The sequence below is a fragment of the Histoplasma capsulatum genome, genomic scaffold (assembly GCF_000149585.1).
Source record: "Histoplasma capsulatum NAm1 scaffold_5 genomic scaffold, whole genome shotgun sequence".
Lineage (NCBI taxonomy): Eukaryota > Fungi > Ascomycota > Eurotiomycetes > Onygenales > Ajellomycetaceae > Histoplasma > Histoplasma mississippiense.
The window spans coordinates 1345722-1361893 of NW_001813978.1; the positions used below are offsets into that span (position 1 = coordinate 1345722).

The following is a 16172-nucleotide window of genomic DNA, read 5'->3' on the forward strand; positions in this document are numbered from 1 at the left end:
AAAAAATATATATATATATATATATATATATATATATATATATATTTCCTGCCCAAATCAAACTGCTGTCATTCCATTCGATTCGTGGATCACCCGACGGTCTAGCTGGCGATTGGCCCAATGGCAGATTCCCAAGGCCAGTGGAGGAGAGGGGCATAAGTCAATCGAGAACCTCATGAAACAGGATAAATCGCGTACTATTCTGGTGAAGTTCCCCACCAAATATTACCTTATCAGACAATTATTATAACATTTAGATCAACAGGGTCTTATCTCCCCAGCGATCTAAAATATCGTCCGGACTTCCCATATGCAACAAGGACGGGAGCGAGAAAAGAATTCTGAACCAAGCTGCTGGTTTTAGCCGCCCAGTTATTCAATCTACTTATTATTATTTTCAATCTCTAAAGGCCGGAGCTGCTGCGGCGGAGAGAAGAGAAAGAAGCGGTTGCGAAAATACTTCGATACTTCTCAAACCTCTCTAACCATGCAACATTGCCGAGTGCTCAAGGAAGGAGAAGTTTTCCAACGGACTTTCCCTTTTCCTTTGCTCAAGCTTCTTTTAGTGAACGCCATGGATATTAATTGACATGTGTTTCAGCTTACTGCTAAGCCCTTCAGAATCTAGTCCACCGAGATTTCGCAGCGACCCTGGACCATCTGGATTCTTATTTTCTTATTTCTGAGAAGATAGCTGGTGTAGTTTCAAAGGATCTCACGGTACCACTGTGTGCATTGCAGCTCCTGATCAGCCCCATCGTTGAATCATCTCTTTTTTCTTTTCATTACCCCATCATCTCACTTCAATGTGATAAGTATATGTTGAAACATTGATCTTATATACGCCACTCAAAGATATATGTGTACAAATAACAAGTATTTGGCTAGCCTTCCTTGTGTTCTAGGGATTTATCTATTTATCATGTTATAAGCAAATAAATAAAATCAAAATGAAGTAAAAACAAAGAGAATGAATTAAGCTACTAATGTGGCAGAAAAAGCTTCCTTCCCCTGATGCTAGTTGATATTCATCGGCACCCAATGACCAAGACAATGTTGAGCTTCGCTGGTGGTGGTCATTCAGAAATATTAGAAAATGCATCAACTTGTCAAATGTTAAAAATTCACCCCTCCATAAATAATTAAATAAATCCACTGACAACGTTTCATCGATGCATGTATAAATTCCCCATCTCCCCCTTCCTTAATCAGGCATGTATAAAGATTCTACGCACGGCTCATTTCACAAGTGAAATATCTTATTGAAGTGAAAGAGGAAAAGAGCGGCGGATCAAAATCGATGCTCTACCCTTAAATGCTCTTCCATGGCCCTGGATTTTTAAGGGGTAGTATTTTAACTTACCTACATGGAATCTCCCGCTTGTTACTGCGCAAATGAGAGAGGAGACATTTCTGAAGCCATGTCAGGATTCCTCCAGCAGCTCGTCCGTGTTGTTTATTTCAAGAGAGTGATAAGATTGAATCAGCATTTCTTGCTTCGGAGACGTTGTGCTCAAGTATCTAGCCTATAAGCGCGGAATTTCCAAGGAGGTTGTGATATATATATATATATATGCTCGAGGTAGCTAGAGGGTTATGAGACCTCATGAAGCCTGAAATAGTCCTTTGTCATCCGGTTTCAATTGCCTGGCTTCACCTTGCTAGATGTTGAGGTCCTGTTTGAGATACGGAAAGGGGCTGGCTACGAGCTGGTTAGATTCCCTGTTGAAATGTCAAAAAGCTCCCAATGCTTGCACTAGTTGATGGTCTTGTGGTCTAGTGGTATGATTCTCGCTTCGGGTTTGCCCGATTAAGTGCACTTAATCTGATATGCGAGAGGCCCCGCGTTCGAGTCGCGGCAAGACCCTGTTTATATGATTTTCTTTCGGATTTTTTTTTTTTTTTTTTTTTTTTTTTTGCACCAGCGCAGCCGTACTCTGTATCCATTCCTAAAGCTCCCCTGCTAATTTTTATCATTTCATATAAATATGAAAAAAAGGTAATTCTAGACATGTTTCATTGCGGGTGTCTGGGTTACTCGGGGGCAAATACATATATGGAGTGCCATGACATAAATGTTTTTGTCTAGTTATGGAAAGAAAAAGGTTCAGAGCTAATGGTTATCCATGCCTTCTTTTCTGTATACTCTTCTAGGCAGGTTATATACGTGCTGGAGAAAAATTATTCTTCTTCATTTTGTTTACAGCTTGGTGAGAAGAAGGAAATGTTGAATGAGATTTAGCAACGAAAATAAATGGAATTTTTTCTCTCTCGAAGATGCGGAATATGAATTGATTGATTAACCTGGAGAATATGACGACGGGGCGAGGGAAGCATATTTTCTCTAGAACGTGATACATCACAACCACTCTCCTGTGCCCTTTTACTGTATAACCTGTAAATTCCGAAAATGTCACACGTTAGCAAAACATGAAGCTACGGGATGAAGAAAAGCCACAAAGGCCGAGAACAAGCACAATGAAAGCAAAAACAAATGTGTACTAGATCAACCCTATGCATGATAGGATAGGATAGGACCAAGAAAATCAAGGTCATACCTTTTCCCGCAACGATCCCATCCATTGCGGCAAACTGACTCCCTGGTCAGCCCGGTCCTCAACCAACATAGTTTGTGCCCATAGTCGCAATCCAGGCTCCCCTTCCTCCTTCACAACGTAAAGGTGGGGAACGATAATGCTACCAACACCACGAGACTGTTTATCGCGACTTTTCTGCACGACAGCACGCACCCTCTCGCTGAAATCGTTCTCAAGTTCCGGTAAAAATTGCTTCCCAACCTTCACCTGTGCTTTATCGGCAACACCAAAAACATCCACAAGCAGTTGTGGAACAGCATCACGGCCGACCCAGAGGAATTGCGTCTGCCCGTCGTCGATGAGGTAGAGGCCATACGGCACGAGGCGCTCGGATGATAGGTTACAAGGTGGTGGCAGCGTGATTTCTCCGGTATTCTCGTCGGGCACACCAGCATTGTCGGGCATATCGTGAAGCGAGTATAGTTTCGGGTAGATGTACTGGGTCAGAAGAGGGAGTGGCAGTGTTGACAGAAGGCAAAGGGCAGCGGATCGCATATCCGTGGGAATCTGAGAAGATTTTCGGAAGCCGATCTATTTGGGCTTGGTTAGTTCATGATTCATTGTTGTAAGATGGCCGTGTAATGTGTTCTTACGTTTTTCATCAGTGCCAGGAATAGTACAGGCAATCCTCGTAAATTAGTGGGGAACTGCAACCCTCCACCACCGACACTTCCGCCTGCAAGTTCCTTTCTATATGTTGACAATAGCTCTACAATTTTGGATTGAAGTGCATCCCGGGCTTGTTCAAGGCCGTTGCCGAGAGTACGTTCAACTGCTTTATGACTGAAGTAGGTAACAATTGCTGACTGATCTGCCGAAGCATAGACATCTGCGAGAGACTGTGTCGTAGGCAGGGCCAATGTTATGACTCTAATTCTTCGTTCTCCATTGCAAGTTGTATGAAGCACAGCCGTCTGCAAGCAAACCACTGGTTTCGTGACGGTTTCATCGATGGCGACCTCCACAACGTATGCTTGGTCACGGGGAAATGCCGGGAAAGCACAGAGATCCGAGCTTCTATTGAAGAAATTGCCATAAAACGTGCTCATTCTCAAACCAGTCGTGGCACGCACACGCAAGACAGCTTCCAGGCCGATTTCTGCCGAAAGATAGTCTGAGAGCTCTTTGGCGAATTTGATTGCATCTTCGCTCCGGGCCGCATTCCAACCAGGGTAGAAGTAAGTTTGGCCGCCGGTATATCTGGGAAGATTGCTAAGCGATGCCACATCCTGGTATTGAGAAGAAAACAGGAACATATCTACAGAAATCTGCTGCTTCGAACACTCGACAGCAAAGCTCTTGTAGAAGCTGTTACCGGTCTGAAGCAAAGAACTCTCTTTACTGGTTCCAAGCGCTTTCTTATCCTCTCTCAGTTCAAGACTTCCGAAACCCATATTAGGAAGTGATGCTGTCAATACCGTTATCTTTCCACCAACAGGCCCTATGAGTTTATGACCAGCTCGAAGGGCAGAACCCATGCATGAACCATTGTTTTGCGTATTTTGGAACATTTCCTGCAGTTTATCCAGGAACAGCTCGATGTTTTCGCGGCATTCTGTGAGAGTGACTAACAAATCTCCAGGAATAGGCAGGAAAGGCTCGTCCAAATCGCTGACAACCAACATGCCTGGGTCTGAATTCTCCGAGCCATCTCTTGGTATAGTGAAGTAATGGAGACTAGAATCCACAGCAACAAAACCAAGCCTGGTTCGACGATCTGCGTTTGGTATTCTATCAAGGCTTTCGCGGATGCAACGCGCGCTGGTGGCCAGGAGCCCGCTGGTGACGGATGCGAAACTGACATCGATCAGGAACAAATAAACGAGAGGCTGTGGCGGCCGGACCATATATTCTTGAGGCGCCACAAACTCCACAATAGCATGGTTAAGCTCCGGTCTCTGCCATCTGTCAAGGGCTTTTTGCGAGGCTGCGTCCCAGTCGAATGCTTGAGGAACGTCGTTGACAAGGTTGCACATGTTGCAACGCCAGCGATGACCGTGATCAAGAAACGTGACGAAGGGATTGATATAGGAACGGCATCGCCGGCAACGAGAAATTACTTGATCAGACACGATAGGGATCGGATCTTCAGCGTCATGCAGCGATGCATAAGGCTGGATAACCAACGCAAATGGTAGACGAGACTTCTTCAAAAGAGAATGCGTAGTGGGCACAGCATTTAGAGTAGAGCGCACATATTTTGGAGGGCAATTCGATGTTGGAGAAGGGGTGACACTGGTCTGGAACTGGTTAGCCCGAAACCTCGATCATATCTAGAGGATGTCAACTCACGTTGGGAGGCAAAACAATTGGTGGAGGAGGATAGTCTAGTTCAGCGACATTGAACGGCTGTGTTAGAAGATCCGTAGGATATAGCGTATTGAGCGGGACACTTCTTTGAACTGGCATCTGCTGTCCTGCTGGCTGACCACCCATACTCATCTGACCCATCTGTTGGGTTACTTGACTCATATTGACAGGCTGAGACGGATAGGGATCGACTGGAGCTTGATATCCGCCAACGGCTACTAGTTCCGGCTGGCCAGCCATTTGAGGAGCAGTTTGGACTGGCTCCGTCCCATAAACAGTTTGCGGATAACCGTGCGGTTGTTGAGGGGCAGGATACCCGCCGTACGCCCCACCGCCTTGTAACTGACCCCCCAAGGCAGCGTTTGGACCAGCTCCAAACTCATAAGCCTGGCCGGCGTATGCTCGTTTCTTTTTACCACCATGAGGAATTTGCCCGTGGGTCGGCGCATCGGCCTGAGCTGGAGAGTCTGCGCTTCCGCGTTGTTCCTCAGCGTATTGTTGTGGTTGACTATACTCATCTTGAGGGTGGCCTCCAGGAGGAAAGCCGCCCTGTGGTGCCGCCATCGCGAACGTAGAAACTGGTTCCGGAGGTTACAGAGAGTCCACGAATATGCCCAAATCCTTTTATGAGTAAAATTGGGGATGCAGGACGCGGAGATGAGGCTAGTTGGTTATCTCTGTCGTGTCAATTCCCCAGGCAATATTGTCCAGAAACGACAGGGGTTATGGGAGGATCTGGAGTTCTTACGGATTTTAAAATTAAATAGAAATGTGTATAGAACACATTGGCCTAGTAGGCACAAGGCAGAATGTGTGGAGTTGAACGAACTGATGGGTTGGACGTTGTTTCAGAAGGTGCTGAATCAAAGCAAGGGAGAGTTAGTGGTGGTTGTGATTGATGTACGGTGGCCTTAATTTGTGCTGTTTGGAGGGTTTGACAACCCCATTTTCTATAACTAGTAGTAGGTGCACGGGGGGCATCGTCTTACTGGTATTTTGAAATTGGACATCCCAATTGTAGTGATTTTTTTTATACTTTTATTTGTTTCTTTATAGTTACTTTTTTCGAATTTTGTTTCGTAGGAGCATTGAAGTGGGCGCCAGGACTTGGATTTACTTGTAGAAAAAAAATCACATGATCCCATCTGTGCCATATGAAAACAAAGCAGTGCACGAATTCAGGTCAGATATGAAGGTAATCGGATTGGGAATGAAAGCAGCTATGAGGGGATGGAGTACCTAAAGGGCAATGCATGACATGCAGATGATACTGCAATGTTTGATATTTTCCACCCTTGAGGGCAGGTCTATGTTCATGGAGCCCTGGAATCGGTCTTGAGGCATAAATTGAGACACAGATCATGGATATTGAATGGAAATGACCATAGAGCAGTGGTGAAGAATCTCAAAATGGCGTGCCATTCATTGTTTCACACCAGTACTGCGCACAATGCCTGAGGTATGGGAAGGGAAAATGCTGCTTGTTCAATTAAGAGATGATTTCTCCTTCAATGTCATTCCCAATTCTAAGGCCTGGGACACCACTGATACGGATGGGCTTGTCAACTCTATTTTCTGCTGCCTGCGAAATAACCGCTTTGGCATATTGACTTAAAAGGATCTTGCGCATTGGCGAGCGGTCTATGGTACTGTACATACAAGAACTGAAGAGGGAGTCCTAACTTGGAAACATTGCATCATCAAGAAAGATTCACCATCGAATAACGTGGTCAACTATGTCATACCCTAGTTACATCATCCCTCCCAGCAAGCCGAATGCTATTTAAATCCTATCTATAATAATGACATCGAACCCTTAAAAGCTAACCTTCGACTAGAGCTGGTTATCTCCTGTATCGTTTTGACCTTGCAGTTTATCTATCTATCGCATACCACCCCCGTCGCCATGGTTTCTATATCTGATTCGGTCACAAAAGACCACAAAGAGCTGGAGGCATTCCATAACCAGATAGTCAATGCCGATAATGATATTATCAAAACTAGGTTTCAAAACCAGTTTGTATGGGAGTTGGCTCGCCATTCTGCAGCTGAGGAGCTTCTGCTTTATCCGGCTTTGGAAAAACATTTAGCAGATGGTAAGGAGCGGGTAGAGAAGGATCGCGAGCGGCATCAGAAGGTACGTGAATGGAGGGATAATGTTTCAGAATCCCTAGCTATGTCACAAAATGAGGACGCCAAAGAATGCTAATACCAAGATAAAAAAAAAAAAAAAAATTAGACCAAGGAGCAGCTTATGGAGTTCCAATCCATGAAGCCGACAGATGCAAACTTCGAGCCGACAGTCAACTCTCTCATGGACAATCTGTCCGCGCATATGAGAGATGAGGAAGGGGACAATCTCCCCGCTCTTGAGAATGCTATCAGCAATGAGGATAGTGAAGAACTCTCCAAATCTTTCAAAAGAACAAAAATGTTCGTTCCAACACGCTTGCACCCTGCAGCACCCAACCAGCCTGCCTTTGAGAGCGTCATTGGATTCATGATGGCCCCAATTGATAAACTTGCGGATACCTTCCGCAGGTTCCCTTAAACAGAATGCCTTGTTTCCTGAGATCGATTGTGCAGTTGAGTGGATTAGCATTTTGGTCGTCTATAGTAGTCACTCGAGAATAGAAGTTGGAAAATTGCTACTTTGGGCCCATTATTTCCTGATCTTCTGTGCATGTCGGAGGACGAAAAAATAACAGATGAAGGAGAAGCACAGGGAATCTAACAATTTCGGACTAGTTTTTATGCGAATTGTATTGACAAATCATCACTACCAAAATTGCAAATCAGCGGCTATTGCAGGACAACATGAGCTGTATATGTGACGTCATACATCCCAACCAACCAATTTCCAGCGGTGATGCATGTTATGTACTGTACTTTCCATTAATAAGTTACATGTCGCATATACATATGTGCTGGCATTCCATATTCCGTGGCAGATTTTTCTCTCCATATGCTTGAACGTTTCCAGAACTATGTGAAGACATGGTTAGCCCCTCTCAGCCAGGATGAACCAGACAATGTCAAGATTTTTGTCCCCAATCTGCATAGAACAATAGCTTACAATCGGAATCACAAAATCCATTCTCCCTATCTACTGCTGGCAAATAAAAATGTCCAGAAGTTTTCAAATGCTTTCACAAAAACCAATATATGGAGTCCGCTACTCTCCCATGGCGCCAATTCAGCGTCAGGGGTAAACCTGGATATTGTCCCCGGGGACGGCAGAGTGTTGGGACTCTGTATGGAAGAAGCGATGGCCCGAAGCTGGAGCAGGCAGCGAGGCTTACAGCTTTAGTAAAGCGATCATCTGGAATATCACATATATTCCCAATCTCTATAGAAAAACGAAACCCCTCTGGCTCTAGAATCTAATTCTACTTTGCCAACCTAAGTCCGTTACATCGGCCATCTCCGAAGTCCTGACGCGGAGTTCCTAGCCACCCTAGGTCTAGCCAGCCGTGAGCACGTCGGCTCCCTGCACTCCATCAACTCGACGTGCGACGTTCACCATAAGCGGAGTCGCGTCCCGCAGCCGGCGCCTTGACTGCCTCGTGGCAACGGCCAGAATCTTCCAAGCCACCAATGCTATTGACTACTCACCCGAAAATGTGACAAAAACCATGGATATGGGCCTCTTCATGACAGTGCAGGTGGTTGCAAGGAAGATGATGGAATATGAATGTGTCGGCTTAATCATGCTGGCGGCAAGTATGAGCAGGCTTGTAACCATCAAGGGGCTTAACGCACTAGTGTATACCTCATCCAAGGTAGCGGCTATCCAACTAGAAAGAAAGGAGCCTGACAAGAGGACTAGAGTTAATTCATTGTGCCCAGGGCACATTCTGACATCAATGGTGGAATAAACGTTTGAGAGAAGGGTCTGAGGAGGACTGGGGAGTCGGAGAATATGCTGGAACGGTTGGTGAACCGGTGTAGTCATTTTTTGTTGAGCGGTGCCAGTAGACTCATGACGGGGGACTGGTTGGTAATTGATGGGGATACACTGCTTGTTAGTTAGCCTTTCTCTCATTCTATTTTGTTTGCCGGCTTTCCATCATCCAATTTCCGTTCTTGAGCTGAATGATTTATGATTGGAAATTGGTGCGTCGCCGGCTTGGTGCGGTAGTAACGTTTTGGATGCTCAATATTTCCTCCCAAGATCAAGAACAATCACCCAATAGAAGCGTTGATAGATGCAGAAAATCCAAGTAAATAACAAGAACAAAACTGGTATCATTTCAAAAGAAAAGTAAAACCATATATCAAATAATGGCATAAACTCCAAATACGCCTTGCTTGATAGCCGACAATGATAACAAAAATAGTTGGAAATATGCACCTGAAGCGATGAGATGCAAAGCAAGGACAATAAAGGAAAAAAAACGGTGACAAGTTGTGGAGTCGAAATAATAGGAACCAAAGAAATAAAGTAAGTTGAAGACATCTGCCACCCTCCAAAACATCCCTTCCAGCACCCCCGCACACAGCTGACCGTTTCCAACATAACAGCTCAGTCATCGGCGCTTTATGGCAATCAATCAGAGAGACCGGAATATCGCTTAAATCGCGTTCCTCATATTCTCCACTGTTTTCGCACCAACCCCTTTCAACTTCCCAAGCTCTGCTAAACTTCGTATCTGCACGATATCGCTGGCGTTGTTTTCATGACTCTCCTGGGCATACCGTGTATCCATTTCACATAGACAGTCAACGATGGCCTCGGCTTTCTTTATCCCAACGCCCCGCAACAGCTTTATCTGATCGACGTTCCTGGTATTTATTGTTGAAATAATGTGACGGGTGCGTGGGGTATGTTTCACATCGGTTGGTTCGTCAGCAGTAACGCTTGCATCTCTTTTAGTTAGTGTTTGATATGGTAAGGGGACAGATGACGGCTTTCGAGATTTGCCATTATTAGGCGCCACAGGTCTTTTTGACGGCTGGGTATACGGATAGGCTATTTCTTCATCACTGAATTGCTCATTCGGATCGGATGGTTGGGAGTCACTGACATCGCCAACATGATCTGCAGAATTGAAACTTTCATCTTTCGCATATCTCTTTCGTTTTTTTGGACGCTTCGTTTCCGGCCCTGTATCACAGTTCTCTGCTGACATTGGAAACGACAGCGGCACCTGTCCCTTGCATATCACCAACTTCTCTTTCAATGCTCTTATTTTAGTGTCCAGTTTTTCGTTGCAAGGGAAAAATGGTTGAGCCAACTGATACATTCTTAGAGCTGATGAATCCTCCCCTCTTGACTGGTGCTGCTTTCCCATCAAGAGGTAGGATAACCCTTCCGCTCTCGCGTCCGCTTTCCCTTCAATCCTTTGCTCAAGTAATTCGAGTCGGCGTTGCACTTGCTCATTGAGTTCATTGTTAGAAGAATGGTCGCTGTCACGTTGTTGCTTCCCAGCTTCATTCAATGCTCGGGCGGCGAGAACTGCCTCAACCTTTCGTTCCACCATTTCTTCTATCTTTGCCGTAGATATGCCCTCTAGAGCATGTGAGCTAGCATCTACAGGCCGAAACACTTTCGATGGTCGAAATGTGTCGACACCAATTGCATCAGCTCTAAGTTTCAACGGCGATGATCGCCTCGAAGGGACAAACCGTTTGACGTTGGAAGGTGGCTTCGACTGTAGCTTGTCAGAGTACACAGAGAACGCCTTAACAGGTTTGGATTCTGCTGGTTTTGAGGAATCCGTCGCAGTCGGTAGTACTATATTTGCGTTGATCGAAGCCGTGAGAGGCCGTAAAGGTTGGCGGTGTATTACGGGCCCAGTTGTCCCGGATCCCCGAACGGTTGGCCGTGGAGGCCCCTTGAACATGGGCTCGTTTTCGATTTCTCGTACTTCTATCTTCTTCGTACGGTTCGCAAAGTTAAGCGAACTGAGCGTATCAAGATGATATGAGCGTATCGGAGCGAGATTCAAAATCATGATGGTTAGTCCATTGTTTTGGCCCAAAGACAGTATTCTCGTCATTTTCGATTCACGGTAGGGGATTCGGGATTGCTTTTTGCTGATTGCTTCGACGCATTGAGCAAGCACAAATAGGCTTTTGTTTATACTAGCAGATTCTACCATGCGCTCCTTATCATTGTCAGTTCGACGATTATCTTCGGATCCAGCAAGATCAATGCATGACGCAAGGCTCACGCGGGTCTGCTCAGCAGTTGTAACAACTAGCTTAACGCAGAGGATTGCATGAGACCTCGACGAATGGGCGTTGAGCTATTATATTATCCCCTGTTAGTAATGACTACTTTGGTGATATTTGTCTGGCTGATTTCTCCCACCTTCGTTGCTGAAGTTGACCTATTCACATTGGCATGATCATACAACGTTTCAAATTCTTTCAAGCTCGTGCATGGCCGCTCAGTCAGCCCAACTACTACAGTCTTTCCACCTGCATCCCGCAAGGGCAGACCCGCAGGCGTTCTCTTCTCTGGTGGCTCAAAAAGATCGAACACCTTGTCATTATATATCTCGTAGTAGCTCATGACCACATCCACCTTAGTGGCGCCCTGGCTATCCCTTTCAACCTTACGACTCCGTCTATAAATGCCACTCAAGAGTCGTGGAATGACACCTCTATCCTGGAGACTTTTCCCGCCACGCATTGTATGTGTTTTGCCAGTTCCCGTAACCCCGTAAGCGAATATCGTCACATCAAAACCGTTGAAAAGATGTTTTATCGTTGGAGCAACTGAATGTTTGCTGCTGTTAGCTTCCCAACTTGAGCTTGAGCACTCCTCGTCCTCCTCCTCCAGGGGTTGCTCTCCATAACCAAAAAAAAAAAAAAAAAAAAAAAAAAAAAAAAAAAAAAGGCAAGACAGGTCCCTGGAAGCGGAGAAACTAGAGGGGACAAAAACTCACCCTCGCCATCAAAAATCTCCTGCTGCGATACTTCCGGCCCGTACACCCCATTGAACTGAAAGCTATATTCCTCCCCTTCATTCTTTGGATTTGGAATGCGCACCAGATTATCTCGATCCAGCGCTAGAGCCGCATTCGCCCCATCTTTCTGCCTTTTGCCCTTCAATGCCGTTGTTGTCGTCGATTTCCCATCACTTTTGGAAGAGCACAACTGCTGCTGTGGCAATGAAGCCGCTGGGGGCCGCGTATTCGTTATAGCAGGGATGGCCGCCGTTCCGGAGCGGACGATGATATCGCTTTCCTTCTCCGATTTGAGAAGGGGCCGGATTCGTGCGATGACGCGAACGCTCATGCCTACTCAATAGGGAACTTATCGAGTTGGTGGGGTGTGGAGGAACGCAATGGATGTGTTTGCCGCCAATTTCGACGGTGAAAGGGAAAGGTGTATAATAATATAGTAAATAAATATAGGGGGAGACAAAAACCAAACGGAAGCCACAGATATTGAAGCCGAAAAAAAATAATAATCTCTTGAATCTCAACTTACGTGTGCCATTCACGCCGTGTTTGTGTTTTATTTCACGTTCGAATGGCAGACAATAAACAACCAACAAAAAAGGAAAAGAAAGATAACCCAAACAAAAACAAGAAAATGAAATGAAAAAAATGAAAACGAAAATGAAAATGAAAGAACAGAAAAGAAAAGCAAGTTGCGTATACTTACCTTTGCTGCTGGGAGATCCTGCCTATCTGCTGGGCAAACCCTTCAAGGCCAAAAACACATTTGTGGGTGAAAAGAGAAGAGGAACGTTGTGAAGAGACGATCATTGGGTGTGTTGTCGGGGCAACGAGATCAGGAGAACAAATAGGGGGGCTTTGTCTAACATCCAACGGACGCTCCCCATCAAACTCCCCTCGATCCCGCAATCCAGCCGGCCTTGGACTCGAACAGCGCCATTATCGCTGAGGAATCGAGCGATCCTACGGGTTTCTGAGATTCGTTGAACGTCTCCATGTGACTCTTGGAATGTGACTCCTGTAAATCCCTAAGCAACCCTTGGGATAGGAATCCTTTGTTACCCGAAAGCCGCAGTCTATCATTTATCGTTAATCAATGTCTCTATATAAGTCTATATACATCTACATGAAGACCAACTGTTCGGATCGAAATATTGCAAAATAGAAGCGGGTGAGCTGTATAATTTGTGCACAACGCCAAGAATGCAGGAGAACGCCGAGAAAGTGGGAGAAAAAGGAATACAATAATGAAGAACGATAATCATATAATCCGAGGGAGAAAGGAACAATGGACTGAAAGGAAGGGAACAAACAGCGAGCAAAAAAGTGCTCATGTACTAAATAACGCGGGCCCCTTGCGCTCACGAAAACATCAACTTTTCTTTTTCTTTTTCTTTTCTTACTTTTTTTTTTTTTTTTCAAAACTTTGTCTTCAACTTCGAACCAGTCAACCTCAACCTAGCAAGAGCATAAAACACAGCCCCTCCAGCCATAACAATTCCCGAGAACAACTGCATCCGCCAGAACGTCGGTTGTTCGATGTTCCCCACAAGGGCACCGCCGATAGGGTTTCCCGTAAGGCTGGCTAAGGATGAGACAGCAAACATCACACCTGTGCGTATACCGATCTGGCGCACGTCGGAGATTTGCGCTACCAACGCTGGGTTAAGGGAAACAAAGGCGCCGGAGGTAAAGCCGAAAAAAGCGGAAAACAGGAGAATGGGGATGTTGCCCCGGGCGGGCAGCCAGAGAGCCAGGACCATAACGACGTTCAGTACACTGGTTATTACCATGACATTGAAACGGCCGAAGACGTCAGCGGCATGGCCCGGCAGGATACGACCGACCGTGCTATATATGGTCTCTTAGTTAATGTCTAACCTGGATGGGCTGTTTTAAGGGAGTTTGTGGAGGGAGACTCAAGAGGATTTTGCTCTAAGTTGTGGGAATGGGCATACCTGGCTCCGTTCATGATTGAAACAAGATAACCTGCTAGACGTGGCGACATCCCATAGTAGCGAGCAGTCGAGACGATAAATGTGAACGGTAAGAATAGCCCGAAGAAGGATAGCCATGCGCCTGACGTGGTCAAGAGGAATGGCAGCTCTGTGAAGGGGGTCATGAAGTCCTTGAATTTGAACGGCTTCGGCTGAGGTGGTATCCTCGACTTTACCGTCAGATTTACAATGATGCATAAGCCCAGGATGAGAAAGGCGCAAATCCTCATAGTCCAGCCAAATCCCACCTGCGGAACTAGCTTCGCCACCATGATAGGATATATCACTCCACCGATGCTTGAGCCACTGGCCGCAATTCCAAACGCCAAAGCCCGTCTCTTGAAAAACCAAGTTGTGATGCTATTGACACAAGGATAGAAAAGCGATCCAGCGCCAAGTGCACTGCAAATGCCCTGGGCCAGGAGGATTTGGTAGTATTCGGTTGATATAGATGCCATCATTAAACCAAACACATGGAAAAACGATCCACCTATGAGCAAATATCGAGGCCCGTAGTTGTCGAATATTTTGCCGCAAAAGGGCGCCTACCCATGGAGTAAATGGTCAGTACGGTTTCTTTCAGGCTAATATTTGATATGGTTCAGGATGGTGCTTCTTTTCGACATACAACCAAAAACATCATGCATGCCTCAAGGGACGGAATCCAGGCGATAGTGCTAGGTGAGTAGGCCTTCAGCTGGTTATTCTGGTAGTGATCCTGGAACACGCCGATGCCTAATATATACGTCAGAGGGTGGTCGTGCGGACTTGTGTCTTGGGCAAAAAAATATTTCCGAGAATGTAAACAAAAGTAACGCATTTGGCTTACAAGTGATCCATCCGAAGCTCACAAACAAAGCACAGAACCCCCCGAAAACCACCGTCCATGCCTCAATTCCGCCGTCAGGAAACGAGCTTGGGTCCATCATAGGGTTTACGGGAGGGCGAGCTTCTGCCTCTTGTTTTTCTGGGTCCTCGTTTACGGGTTGCTGTGTTGTTAGGGAATCCAAAACATCGTGGCCTAGATTATCGGATCCTTTGCTCAATCTTCGTTCTGGAGGTGGTGAGCCCAGGACTTCAGTCAGGCTGGATTTCGATGATGAAGGACGTCCGTATGGCTTTTGTTCCCCATCTATCTTGGTTTTTTCGCTCCCGACACGACTATCTGCTTGTCGATTCTCGACGTCATTCTTCTCGTCGGTGGACGACATCCTGAGAAGCGTGAGAAGTATGTCCTCAGCGCGGAAACAGCTCTATGCCCCAGTGCCGTATGTATTGCACCAACGGAAAAGGAAACAGGAAGCTGTGAGTTTTCACACAGGTTATTATAACAAAGAAAATTAATCAGGCGCGGGCCGAGATGTTCCTATGAGCTCCTAGCTCCTCAAATACAATAAACTTGGGAGAGTGAAACACGATATGGAAGGTGTGGAGAGAGCATGAAGATTGACATGCTGGCGGGCAAATCTCGTAAAAACAGATACAATAGAGAAATATGAACAGATATCAATGAAATCATCGAAGCTAGCTCTATGGGACTGTATTTAAAGTTATGCCCGTGTGAGCTCGGAGGAAGCGAGAGCAAATCACCAAGCATCGAATGAAGCGAAACGGCATCAAACAGACTGGAAGTCTCGTCTGGACCCTCATCAGCACGGATCCGATTAATAATTGTTTGTTAGTTGACTCATTCGTTCGCGTTAATGTTCCGTATGCTCATTTATAATGTCCGAAGCCGAGAGCGAGTCGTGCGGACTTAGGTCATAACCCCGGCATCGAGTGAGCCTGTGATAGCTTCAAGCGAACAGCTGAGACAAGGATACCATGACAGGAAACCGGCATCGTCCGTCTTATGGGTTCGGGGAGAAAACAAAAAAGTGATAAGCCGTTCCCCATATTCGAATTTTCAAACCAGGGAGTCAAGTAGCTTCATGCTTCATTCAAACGAGCGGAAATACCGCCGCCACACCCACTGGGTTCTGCTAATAAGCCCACAATGAGTCCGACTGTTAAAATTCCCCTAAATTATCAATTGAGATGGTTGACTGCTTCCTCAACATCCTGATCGGGCTTAGAGTTTGCTCTCTGAAACCTGCTACTGTTGAAGGTAGCATTATGATCAGCATGAGAAGCGTATTTGCAGTATTTCAGATCCGCGCGAAGCTTTCGGTGGGCTGTTATGCTATCTGTGCACCGTGCTGATTTAAAGAAAAGTAACTAGCCGGTTAAGCAGGGTCTTTAGCTATTGTACTCACAATCATTCACATAGTTACCAAACTGGGTTGCGACAGAACCAAACCTGCGCACGGGTGTCTTGCGGAGGGAGCTAGATAGCCACATATTTGCCACACATG

At 45.9% G+C, this 16172-nt stretch overlaps 5 protein-coding genes and 1 non-coding gene across 6 annotated transcripts; 3 read left to right on the forward strand and 3 right to left on the reverse strand.

Moving 5' to 3' along the window:
* Window positions 1-1765: 1765 nt before the first annotated feature.
* Window positions 1766-1867, forward strand: HCAG_09352. The gene has a single exon. It is a non-coding gene; the product is annotated as a tRNA-Pro (tRNA).
* A 516-nt stretch (window positions 1868-2383) lies between these two features.
* Window positions 2384-5471, reverse strand: HCAG_05252 (conserved hypothetical protein; the record flags this gene model as incomplete). Its single annotated transcript, XM_001539735.1, has 4 exons — window positions 2384-2386; window positions 2559-3128; window positions 3191-4837; window positions 4890-5471. The coding sequence occupies 4 exons, from the start codon at window positions 5469-5471 to the stop codon at window positions 2384-2386; spliced, it is 2802 nt and encodes a 933-aa protein (XP_001539785.1).
* Window positions 5472-6357: 886 nt separating this feature from the next.
* HCAG_05253 (predicted protein) lies at window positions 6358-7458 on the forward strand (the record flags this gene model as incomplete). Its single annotated transcript, XM_001539736.1, has 3 exons — window positions 6358-6366; window positions 6748-7044; window positions 7147-7458. 3 exons carry the CDS (start codon window positions 6358-6360, stop codon window positions 7456-7458), a joined length of 618 nt encoding a protein of 205 aa, XP_001539786.1.
* Window positions 7459-7872: 414 nt separating this feature from the next.
* On the forward strand, window positions 7873-8785 carry HCAG_05254 (predicted protein; the record flags this gene model as incomplete). Its single annotated transcript, XM_001539737.1, has 3 exons — window positions 7873-8161; window positions 8315-8417; window positions 8455-8785. The coding sequence occupies 3 exons, from the start codon at window positions 7873-7875 to the stop codon at window positions 8783-8785; spliced, it is 723 nt and encodes a 240-aa protein (XP_001539787.1).
* Window positions 8786-9481: 696 nt separating this feature from the next.
* On the reverse strand, window positions 9482-12155 carry HCAG_05255 (hypothetical protein; the record flags this gene model as incomplete). Its single annotated transcript, XM_001539738.1, has 3 exons — window positions 9482-11158; window positions 11224-11633; window positions 11804-12155. 3 exons carry the CDS (start codon window positions 12153-12155, stop codon window positions 9482-9484), a joined length of 2439 nt encoding a protein of 812 aa, XP_001539788.1.
* Window positions 12156-13239: 1084 nt separating this feature from the next.
* HCAG_05256 (predicted protein) lies at window positions 13240-15029 on the reverse strand (the record flags this gene model as incomplete). Its single annotated transcript, XM_001539739.1, has 4 exons — window positions 13240-13672; window positions 13780-14363; window positions 14447-14553; window positions 14648-15029. 4 exons carry the CDS (start codon window positions 15027-15029, stop codon window positions 13240-13242), a joined length of 1506 nt encoding a protein of 501 aa, XP_001539789.1.
* Between the last annotated feature and the right edge of the window lie 1143 nt (window positions 15030-16172).